At 42.1% G+C, this 12512-nt stretch overlaps 1 protein-coding gene across 1 annotated transcript; it reads right to left on the reverse strand.

Annotated features, from left to right (window-relative positions):
* Nucleotides 1-1151: 1151 nt before the first annotated feature.
* Nucleotides 1152-3488, reverse strand: LOC115180051 (fish-egg lectin-like). The gene is made up of 5 exons (XM_029741947.1): nt 3381-3488; nt 3032-3265; nt 2643-2860; nt 2391-2509; nt 1152-1715 (listed from the first exon to the last, which is right to left on the reverse strand). The coding sequence occupies exons 1-5, from the start codon at nt 3433-3435 to the stop codon at nt 1574-1576; spliced, it is 768 nt and encodes a 255-aa protein (XP_029597807.1). The 5' UTR covers nt 3436-3488; the 3' UTR covers nt 1152-1573.
* Nucleotides 3489-12512: the final 9024 nt, after the last annotated feature.

Here is a 12512-nt window from a genome sequence, read left to right on the forward strand (position 1 = left end):
GTATTCGAAGATGCCATGATAAGTGATTTTAAAGCTTCCGTTGTTTTCCTTTGTGACCCACCTACTGTACTTGGTAGGTGGCATATTTGTAGAGTTGATTGATAAGGTTGCTAAACACCAAAGTGTTATAGTCTGGCACATGAGGAATTGAAAAGTTGTATGGTTGAGAGGGATGAAGCAAAAGAGATGGCAAATAGGTCTGGCTGTACAACCGATTGGCAAACATACTGTAAATTGAGAAATCATGTGACTAAACTGAATAGAAAGAAGAAGAAACTACACTATGAAACAAAGATAAATAGCATAAACAATTATAGTAAAATGTTTTGAACTACCTTCAATGAAAATTTGGCCAAAAAGGCAAACTCCTCTCCATCATTCATTGAATCAGATTGCTCGTTCATCACAAAACCCACTGATATTGCCAACTACTCTCATGATTTTTTCATTGGCAATAATAGCAAACTTAGGCATGACATGCCAGAAACAATTCTTTTTTTAAACTGTCTATCAACAATGACAGGTCACTGGGGTCTGACAACTTTGATGGAAAATTACTTAGGATAATAGCGGACGATGTTGCCACTCCTGTTTGACGTATCTTCATTAGAAAGTGTGCCCCCTCAGGCTTGGAGGGAAGAAAAAGTTATTCCCTACCTGAGAAAAGTAAAGCCAACTAGCTAACGTTAGCCATTTAGCCAGAATGTGTAACATATTGTACGCTTTGCAAATTAACATATAATACCAATTGTAATTCGTAACATATCATACGAAATGGTAATGGACATCCACAAATGAATACATCCCATACGAAATGTAACATATCATATTAAATTGAGTATCGGATTTACGTACAGAATAATACTAAATACTCTGAGACCAGGTTGCCAGGCTCCGCTGAGAGCTAGGTGTAGTGGTGGTAAGGATTCTCTCCATGGTGCTGAAAGGAAAGCTCCGCTGTTGGGACAGCTTTATGTAGGGCCTAACAGTTTGTGGGCAGTTTGTGTTGTGCAATGGCTTTGCTGGCATGTATCTAAAAATAAAATTGGTTGAGTTTGCCCCACCAAGATTTCCATGCTAAAATCACCACTGGCAGAGCAACCTAAAATCCCTCTGTTCAATATCATAAAAAAAAAGCAATAACACAGAAATTACAATAGTTTCAAAATGAATGCTTTATTTTTGCAGGAAATGATTATATAATGAGATAATAAACAATGACAAGGATTCCATCCAATCCTATTGATGACCTCTGAAGCACAGCAAAACCCATGTGGATTGTGAGCAACATGACCGTGCCCTAGTATACACTACACTTAAATAGCCTCCATGGCAAAGATCTATTGAAGAGTTAATCAAGGAGTTGTCAAGAAAATATAAAATCTTCATTGATATTTTTTTTAAATGTCAATAAGATCATTGAAGAACTGAAAATAATCGGTAGAGCAATAGGTTTTAAAATGAAGGATTTTTATGAACTAATGAACTAAAGGCTTTTCCAGAAAGAGAGATCAATGAGTTAGCAAGTGAACTTTAGACAGATCCCTAACAGCCTTCAGCTACAGAGAAGAGGCTATTGTGTGCACACCATGGTGACGGCAGACTTGGAGACGACCCAAAGATGGCCCAGGTCGTAGGTCACGTGGCCCATGAGCATGCACATTGGGATATTGCTCCATCCGGTGCCCTCTGGTTTACTGGCTGTGATGCCGTCTCTGTGTTGAAGAAAGGGTTGGGGTTCATGTTTTAAAGCTTATCCATTTTTTTAAGTACATCCATTTTTGGACTTTAATCATTAAATATAGCCATAGATTTTTGAAGAATATAACTTCTGCATCTTGAGCTTTATTCAACCACATCAGAAGCCAAAATGTAAGCTTTTACTCAATTGTTTGTAAACAATGTTATTGTAAACAAACAATGTATTGCTTTAAAAAACATGTTCAAAAATTAAAAACAAAAAATTGTTGTGTCTTTGCATCCGTAGCTCCATGTATGAATGTGAGAGTGGTTACATTTCTCTAACTACATTCCTCAGCTGTTTACCAGAACAAGTGGTGGGGTGTCTGGGAAGTTGTTGTTTTTTATCCCAAACTGTAGCTTTACAGGACATCCAACTTTTACATATTTTATCATACACTGGCTACACATTTCTTTATAAGTCCTATAACTTTATATCTGATTATATTTAACAGATTTTATTTATGTATCTACATTATTTTAGTTTTTGTATAAAGAGCTTCATATAGCATGTACTGTAAGGTTAAGAGTTATAATTAAAGGTACACCATTATTATTCTAAGTTATTATTACAAGTCATTTTCAAGTTAATACGTTTTGGGAGGGGGGGGTAGTGGTGGACCATACACATAGTTCAGTAGCAAACTTACCTGGTATAAACACTACCCGCAGAGTTGACCCCAAAGACACTACCATCAGTTGCCACCTCAATCATGGAAAGCTTGCCGTCAATGGGACTCCACCCCTTGTTTTGGCAGTCTTGATTCAGCTGGAAACAAAACGATACAATCAGGGTTTTAGGACAATTTCAACAGTTATAATATGAAACAGTTTTAAAATAACTGAGACTCTCCATCCTCTACTACTCTACTCCAGCTCTCACACTCTTTCCCAGATCTTACACTCATTAAGAAGATATCATCATTCTTGTTGACTGCCCAGCACCCAAACGGTCCGCAGCTGTAGTACTTCACAGCTCCTGGCAATCCTGTCCATGGAAGGGGTGAGCCTGGACCCTTGTAGCCAACTGTGGCACTACTTGGCAGACAGAATGGAGTATCGTCCATGTTAGCCCCCACAACAAACTGGTCACCTCCAGCATCCAACTGTTTCAGAAGGCCTGAAGACCACAAAGACAGACAGACGGAAGGACAAGCAAACAAGGAGCACATATCTGTGAGTACTGCCGAATTCCCTACAAGTTACAATTTAAAACATCAATTGCTTTTTCAACAGCCTGATGGCTGATGGCTGTCCTCTGGATAAATAATGAGTAATGCTCTCCACTTACCTGCAGCTTGCACCCAGTTACCGGCCACATACTTGTAGATTGCATAGTCCTTGTTGACACCCCAGATCCCTGCTGGTCCTACAGTGATATGCTTCAGGTAACCAGGCATGCGGATCCATTCATCACCTACCAGGTAGTAGGGGATTTGACTTGTGTCCGTTGCAACCACTTGCCCCAGTCCTGCATCGATCTGCATCAGATTCTTGATGTTTACTACCTCCCGACAGTCCCATGCTATGGAGACAAAGACATATGAGTAGAGTACACCAAGAAAAAGGAGGATGACATTATGGAGCAAACTTCATCAACTCCAAGTTGATCAAGCATGTTTCAGATGATGGTAACTTACCATGACTGATGGTCAGGAGACAGAGGACCAATAGGACGGCTGCAGTGGCTCTCATGTCTCTGTAGATCTACAGTAAAAGTTTGGTTGTACACCAGACTTCAATTGTCCCCTTGGAAGACTTTGTGCTTTTATAGCCCTGCACACAGCTGTCAGCAATGATTACTTCCTGTTCCACCTGTTTACCGAAGACTTGATGGTGTCCGGTGTCTGGGAGAGAGGAGAGTTCCTTTGTTCTTCTCAAGTTTTCTCTGTATTTTGAAATACAGTGCCTATAGAAAGTCCACACCCACCTTGGATTTCTTCAAATTGTATTCACAAAGTGGGATCAAAACGGATATAATAGCAATATAATAGCAATTTTATTGTCAACCATCTACACAAAATACTCTGTAGTGTCAAAGTGAAAGAAAACTGATATACTTTTAAATTAATGCAAAATAAAACACAAGTGTACCTCGATTATATAAGTTTTCACCCCCCTGAGATGGAGATGGAAGTGTTATTTTTACTGTACTTTTTGGTACCTTTTTGAATAATGTATTGTATGGTTGTATTTTACATGTCTGCTGGACTTACCAACAAACAGGAGCAGAGCTTTCGTAAGCTTTTCAAATAAACTTTTGTCCAGGTTCTAAACGTGTCCAGGTTCTAAAACACTGGACCAGTGGGTATCTGGATGTCGTGGCGGTCCACAGTGGTTCTTCCTGTTCACCTTACAGTGAAATGCTTACTTACAAGCCCTTAACCAACAAACTAGTTGAAATAAAGTAAAAAATAAAGTAAAAAATAAAAATAACTAATAATTAAAGAGTAGCAGTAAAATAACAGTAGTGAGGCTATATAGAGGGGGTACCGGTACATAGTCAATATGTAGCACAGGTTAGTCGAGGTAATTGAGGTGGCAGTCTGACGGATGAATATGGGTTTGGCGATGCCAGGAGAGCGCTACCTGCCCGAATGCATATTGCCAACTATAAAGTTTGGTGGAGGAGAAATAATGGTCTGGGGGTGGTTTTCGTGGTTTGGGTTTGGCCCCACTAGGTCATATAGTTTATGTAAAGGTGTTGTGGATCATGGCTAGACTGCAATTTGCAAGTGTTGCCATAGATTGTCAAGCAGACTTAACTCAAAACTGTAACTTGGCCACTCAGGAACATTCACTGTCTTCTTGGTAACCAACCAATGTAGATGTCTCTTAGTGTTGTCTTAGTGCCGCCCCCGGCAAGATGCCTCCCTGGGCGGCTGCCCATGTCGCCTATACCTAAATCCGCCACTGTATGTATGGGGGACAGAGGAAGGGTCAACCCCTATTATTTCACACAGAGTGAGTCCATATAACTTATGTGATTTGTTAAGCCACATTTTACTTTTGAACTACTTACGCAACAACTATATGTTAGTTCATTAATTGTTATTCATTTGTAAAACATTTCACATTAGTTTTTTTTACTTTGACATTATGGAGTATTCATGGAGTATTTTGTGTAGATAAATGACAAAAACAATACAATTACATATTTTTCAATCCCACTTTGTAACACAACAAAATGGAGGTGTAGACTTTCTTTAGGCCTGTACGTTTGCTGTGTCAACCTACAGAATTGAAGTGTGGAGTATTCACATGCATAAAGATGGCTGCCTCCTCTGCTGAGAAAAACAGCCTAGACCAGGACGAGACTGTTGACGATGCTGGTGACCAGCCTTCACTGTGTTTCCGTGGTCTCGTTGTTGTGTTTTTGTGATGACCAGACTTCAGTGTGTTTTTGATGGTGACCAAAATAAGCCAGTCACCAGAATCAAGTCACGTCATGCTAGCTTGAAAAGGGATGTTTAATTCCTATCAGAATCCAGCCAGAGTGGGGATATCAACAATTTGGAACTTTTCTTCTCACACAATATGCATCCAGAATGACTGCCAGGGTTAGAAATAATACTAAATACGACTACCCAAACTGTTGGACGTGGTCAGACCAGCTTGACCAGCTTCGTCACCAGTATAACAGCATCACCATTATAAGCTTGCATTTTTCCAAAATCCAGTGAAGGTTTGTCACCTGTGTCGAAAACACAGTGAATGAAGGCTTGTCACCATTGTCCAAAATACACTGAAGGCTTGTCACTAGCAAAACCAGCTACACCATGCTAGTCAGACCAGCTAGAACATGATGTCTACCACCTGCTGTCTACCACCTGGCTCTTGATGATAGTGTTCTGAGCGGTATGGGGTTAATGCCTGAAATCTATACACATATCTTTAGTGTTTGTCACATTCAGTTGTAAGAATAAACTGTTACATCAATGTACAAAATCATCAGCAGTTTTAACTGCATGAAGGACTATTACTGAGTCGTCCACAAACAACAGGTTGAGTTGGTTCTCATACACTCTTAGAAAAAAAGGTGAGATCTAGAACCGAAAAGGGTTCTTCAGCTGTCCCCATAGGAAAATCCTTTGAAGAACCCTTTTTGGTTCCAGGAAGAACCCTTTTGGGAGGTCCTACATGGAGCCCAAAAGAGTTCTATCTGGAACCATTAAGGGTTCTACTTTAAATCAAATAGTTATTCTATGGGGACAGCCAAACAACCCTTTTGGAACCCTTTTTTCTAAGAGTGTAGTGGCTACGACAGAATATGCAGGATATATTGGAGTGGCGAGAGGAAGTCCCAGAGGTGAGCCTGTTGATGATGCCAGCTCCCCTGACAGGCACCCATTTACCCTCAACCTCTGGCTTCTGATGGTAAAAAAGTCAAGTATCCAGCCCACTAGATGAGTCCACACCTACAAGTGAAAGTCACCCAGTTAAATAGCCCTTGAGAAATAGTCTAAATATACTATACAGGTGGTAAGGGTAGGTAACAACACATCCGCCACGCTGATCCTCAACACGGGGGCCCCTCAAGGGTGCGTGCTCAGTTCCCTCCTCTACTCCCTGTTCACTCATGACTGCATGGCCGGGCACAACTCCAACACCATCATCAAGTTTCCTCAAAAGGTTCTACAGCTGCACCATCGAGAGCATCCTGACTGGTTGCATCACTGCCTGGTATGGCAACTGCTCAGCCTCCGACCGCAAGACACTACAGAGGGTAGTGCGCACGGCCCAGTACATCACGGGACCAAGCTTCCTGCCATCCAGCACCTGTATACCAGGCGGTGTCAGAGGAAGACCCTAAAAATTGTCAAAGACTCCAGCCACCCTCGTCATAGACTGTTCTCTCTGCTACCGCATGGCAAGCGGTACCGGAGCGCCAAGTAAAAGGTCCAAAAGGCTTCTTAACAGCTTCTACCCCCAAGCCATAAGACTCCTGAACAGCTAATCAAAGGGCTACCCAGGCCCCTCTTTTACGCTGCTGCTACTCTCTGTTTATTATCTATGCATTGCTACTTTAACTCTACCTACATGTACATATTACCTCAACTAACCGGTGCCCCCGCACGTTGACTCTGTACCAGTACCCCCTGTATGTAGCCTCGCTATTGTTATTTTACTGCTGCTGTTTAATTATTTGTTACTTTTATTTTCTATTTTTTTACTTAACACATTTTTTCTTTAAAATTCTGAAATCATTACTGGTAAACGGCTTGTAAGCAAGCATTTCACTGTAAGGTCTACACCTGTTGTATTCTGCGCATTTGACAAATATGATTTGATTTCATTTGAAATTTCCAAACTACAGTGCCTTCAGAAAGTATTCAGACCCCTTGATTTTCTCCACATTTTGTTAGGTTACAGCCTTATTCTAAAATGGATTAAGTAAATAAAAATTATTTGCAATCTACACACAATAACCCATCATGACAAAGCAAAAACAGGTTTTTAGAAATGTTTGCAAATGTATAAAGAAATACAGAAATAGCATTATTTACATAAGTATTCAGACATTTGCTATGACTCGAAATTGAGCTCAGGTGCATCCTGTTTCCATTGATCATCCTTGAGATGTTTTTACAACTTGATTGGAGTCCACCTATGATAAATTCAATTGATTACACATGATTTGGAAAGGCACATACCTGTCTGTAAAAGGTCCCAAAGTTAACAGTGCATGTCAGAGCAAAAAGCAAGCCTTGTTGTCGAAGGAATTGTCTGTACAGCTCCGAGACAGGATTGTGTCGAGGCAAAGATCTGGGGAACGGTACCTACTCAAGAAGACTTGAGGCTGTAATCGCTGCCAAAGATGCTTCAACAAAGTACTGAATAAAGGCTCTGAATACTTATGTAAATAGGATATTTCCGGTGGGTTATGAATTGGCAAACATTTCTAAAAACCTGTTTTTGCTTTGTCATTATGGGGTATTGTGTATAGGTTGATGAGGAAAATGTTTTATTTCATACATTTTAGAATAAGGCTGTAACGTAACAAAATGTGGAAAAGGTCAAGGGGTCTGAATACTTTCTGAATGCACTGTATACTGTATATAATATGTGTTTCCTTTATTATTGTACTTATTTTCCACCATAATTTGCAAATAAATTCATTAAATTCTACAATGATATTTTCTGGATTTTTTTTTCTCATTTTGTCTGTCATTGTTGACGTGTACCTATGATGAAAATTACAGGCCTCTCTCATCTTTTTAAGTGGGAGAACTTGCACAATTGGTGGCTGACTAAATACTTTTTTCCCCCACTGTAGCTACGTGTAGAAGGCTAATGTTAAATAGCTAACGTTGCCCATGAAAGGACATTAGGCTAGCGAGCAAGCATTTTAGCCAGGTAGGTAGCTAGGACAACAAAAAATAAAAGCATGTACTGTATTACAGAGTGATAGACCGTTTTGTCAACATGAAAGAGAGGATGGCATTGGCGTTTATTTACAAGTAGGGTGAGTCAACATGTTTTTTCTACTTGCACGAACACGCACACACACAGAAATCAGAAACATGGACAGCCACATCATATTTAGCTTACATTGATTGGACTAAATCGCTTTTGGTATATTTTGGTATATTAGTTGTCACTGTATTAGACTAAGCATAGGGGATTTGATGTTAAAATGTTGAAGATTAAATGGTGCTGGAATAGTGAAGGCAGCTCCTGTTTATTTTTTTATACTTGCGGGTAACGTGGTTCTAAATCAATAGTTTAGTGGTCTGAAAATGTCAGAAAAATGTACTTCCTTGACCGTGCTGTATGTCATGTCACTGTTTGTTACATGAAATATGCTTTGTGGACTTCACCGGACTGAGGTTGCTATCTGGTTTCGTGATGAAACAATGGTGTGGTTGAATTTATTCTGTCACGGTGTATTCTTATTGCCTCGGCCTTAGGCATATTTGTCACTGTGACGATCGTCGTAATGAGTAGACCAAGGTGCAGCGTGGAAAGTGCTCATGATAAATTTATTTTAACTCAGAACACTAAAACAAAAGAGAAAACAAACGTCACGTTCTGCAGGCTAACTAAGCTGAACAAAAACAAGATCCCACAACTGAAGGTGGAAAAAGGGCCTGCCTAAGTATGATTCCTAATCAGAGACAATGATAGACAGCTGCCTCTGATTAGGAACCACACTCGGCTGAACACAAAGAAATAGAAAACATAGAATGGAACATAGAAAACATCAACCTAGATTGCCCACCCCATATCACACCCTGACCTAACCAAATTAGAGGAAAACAAAACGTCTCTCTAAGGTCAGGGAGTGACAGTCACGGTGTCAAGGCATATGAACTAACATGTTATAGAGCAAACAACTCAACTATCACAACACACAGGTTGTAATATGGCTTTTTTTCTGGCTTCCCCAGTGATTTTACCCACGCACCACTACTGTATGTTTTGCTCAGTCTGGCAGTAACCCAGAACTATCAGAGGCAGAGCATCTATCTCTCTTTCGGCTGCTGCTGACAGCCACTGCATGTAAATTGTTCTACTACGTCCTAAAAACTTAAACAGTATGTATGCATAGCATTTTGTCTTCATTTTGGCAGATGAACTCTTTTGTAGATTAACTGTGTTTCCTCCTTTTTGCTTTTGTTACTTCTAGGTTGGACTACTGGAATGCTCTACTTTCCGGCTACCCGGATAAAGCACTAAATAAACTTCAGTTAGTGCTAAATACAGCTGCTAGAATCCTGACTAGAACCAAAGAATTTGATCATATTACTCCAGTGCTAGCCTCCCTACACTGGCTTCCTGTTAAGGCAAGGGCTGATTTCAAGGTTTTACTGCTAACCTACAAAGCATTACATGGACTTGCTCCTACCTATCTTTCCGATTTGGTCCTGCCGTACATACCTACACGTACGCTACGGTCACAAGACGCAGGCCTCCTAATTGTCCCTAGAATTTCTAAGCAAACAGCTGGAGGCAGGGCTTTCTCCTATAGAGCTCCATTTTTATGGAATGGTCTGCCTACCCATGTGAGAGACGCAGACTCTGTCTCAACCTTTAAGTCTTTACTGAAGACTCATCTCTTCAGTAGGTCCTATGATTGAGTGTAGTCTGGCCCAGGAGTGTGAAGGTGAACGGAAAAGCTCTGGAGCAACGAACCGCCCTTGCTGTCTCTGCCTGGCCGGTTCCCCTCTCTCCACTGGGATTCTCTGCCTCTAACCCTATTACAGGGGCAGAGTCACTGGCTTATTGGTGTTCTTCCATGCTGTCCCTAGGAGGGGTGTGTCACTTGAGTGGGTTGAGTCACTGACGTGGTCTTCCTGTCTGGGTTGGCACACCCCCTTGGGTTGTGCCGTGGCGGAGATCTTTGTGGGCTATACTCGGCCTTGTCTCAGGATGGTAAATTGGTGGTTGAAGATATCCCTCTAGTGGTGTGGGGGCTGTGCTTTGGCAAGAGGGTGGGGTTATATCCTGCCTGTTTGGCCCTGTCCGGGGGTATCATTGGATGGGACCACAGTGTCTCCTGACCCCTCCTATCTCAGCCTCCAGTATTTAAGCTGCAGTAGTTTGTGTGTTGGGGGGCTAGGGTCAGTCTGTTATATCTGGAGTATTTCTCCTGTCTTATCCGGTGTCCTGTGTGAATTTAAGTATGCTCTCTAATTCTCTCACTCGGAGGACCTGAACCCTAGGACCATGCCTCAGGACTTCCTGGCATGATGACCCCTTGCTGTCCCCAGTCCACCTGGCCGTGCTGCTGCTCCAGTTTCAACTGTTCTGCCTGCGGCTATGGAACCCTGACCTGTTCACCGGACGTGCTACCTGTCCCAGACCTGCTGTTCTCAACTCGCTAGAGACAGCAGGAGCGGTAGAGATACTCTCAATGATCAGCTATGAAAGGCCAACTGACATTTACTCTTGAGGTGCTGACTTGTTGCACACTCGACAACTACTGTGATTATTATTTGACCATGCTGGTCATTTATGAACATTTGAACATCTTGGCCTTGTTCTGTTATAATCATCACCCGGCACAGCCAGAAGAGGACTGGCCACCCCTCATAGCCTGTGGTTCCTCTAGGTTTCTTCCTAGGTTCTAGCCTTTCTAGGGAGTTTTTCCTAGCCACCGTGCTTCTACACCTGCATTGCTTGCTGTTTGGGGTTTTAGGCTGGGTTTCTGTACAGCACTTTGAGATATCAGCTGATGTAAGAAGGGCTATATAAATTTGATTTTGATTTACAGCTAAAGGCTATCAAATCTGGTCGTCTAGTGCAATGGGGACAGAGAATAAAAGGAGCAGATTTCTGGGCGTGGTAGAAAAGATTCAGGGCATAATGTACAGACAGGGGTTTGGTAGGGTGCGGGTACAGTGGAGGTAAACCTAGGCATTGAGTGACGATAAGAGGTTGCATCTCTGGAGGCGCTAGTTATTCTAGTTGAGGTCACCCCATTTGTGGGAGGTGGTGCAAAAGCGGTATCTGAGTCATGTTGAGTGGGGCTAGGGGCTCCACAGTAAAATAAAACAATGATAACTACCCTAAACAACAGTATACAAGGCATATTGACAATAGAGAGAGACATAAAGCAATCACAGGTGTTGAATGGGAAAGCTAGCTAAGACAACAACGAGTAAGACAGCAACAGCTAATCAGCTAAGACAACAGGTAAAATGGCGATGAATGGGCAGAGAGGGTCAGTTAACTACACACAGGGCCTGAGTTCGAAGTCTGGGGCCGACAGATAAACAAAATGGAGTACCGTAATTAATGAACAGTCCAGCAGGCATCAGCTATGAAGCCAGATATCATAGGGTCCAGTGAACAGCAATAAATAAAACAGAGAAGTTGTTACTACGCTAACAAGCGGGAGACACGGCGTTCATAAAGGTTAGCAGGCCGGTTCTAGCAGAAGCTTCTTCACCGACATCCGACAAAGGGTGGTTGAGGGAACATCGGACTGAATTACGTCGGCAGACCAGACGTGATGGATCGGCGGGGCTCGGTGTCGACAAAGGGTCCAGGTCAATTGGCTAAAGAGGTATTGTAGCTGGAGTAATTTTGTTTGCTAGCCGGGAGATGCGCCTGGCTCGGGGCTAACTTGTGCTAGCTTCGGGACAAGGGCGTTAGCCACTCGGTAGCAGCTAGCTAGTTGCGATGATCCGATGCAAAGGTCCAGAGCTTACGGCAGGAATACGGCGATGTAGTGGCTTCTAGTCGTGCTAGTGTGTAGCCGAGTGATCATAGGGTCCACTGAGCAGGCCGGGAGATGGGCCTGGCTCAAAGGCTAGCTTCGGGGCTGGGCCACTCGGTAGCAGCTAGCTAGCTGTGGTGATCTGGAGTAATGGTCCGGTAATGGAGTAATGGTGGAGAAAAGCAGTCCAATTTTCTCAGGGTTGATATTGCACTGAGCAGACTGGCGGGTTTTATCCAGGGTAAAAGCGGCTGGTGTCTGAGCTAGAGGTAAAGGCCGCTAGCAGTGGCTAACAATGACTAAATAGCTAGTAGCTAATTAGCTGGCTAGCATCTGATGGCTATCTTCTGATGGAGGTTCTAGCTGTAAGGTCTAAAAAAAATAGCAGATCCGTATCACATTGGGTGAGGCGGGTTGCCGGAAGGTATATTTATTTAAAAATTGAAAAAGAGATTGAAATATATACAAAAGACGAAAAAAGACAATTTACACGGGACAACAACAAACACGTCTGCACTGCTACGCCATCTTGGATCACTGTGATACTACTTTGAAGAATCTAAAATATATTTTGGTTTGTTTAACACTTTTTTGGTAACTACATGAT

This window comes from Salmo trutta, chromosome 40 (assembly GCF_901001165.1).
Source record: "Salmo trutta chromosome 40, fSalTru1.1, whole genome shotgun sequence".
NCBI classification, from domain to species: domain Eukaryota; kingdom Metazoa; phylum Chordata; class Actinopteri; order Salmoniformes; family Salmonidae; genus Salmo; species Salmo trutta.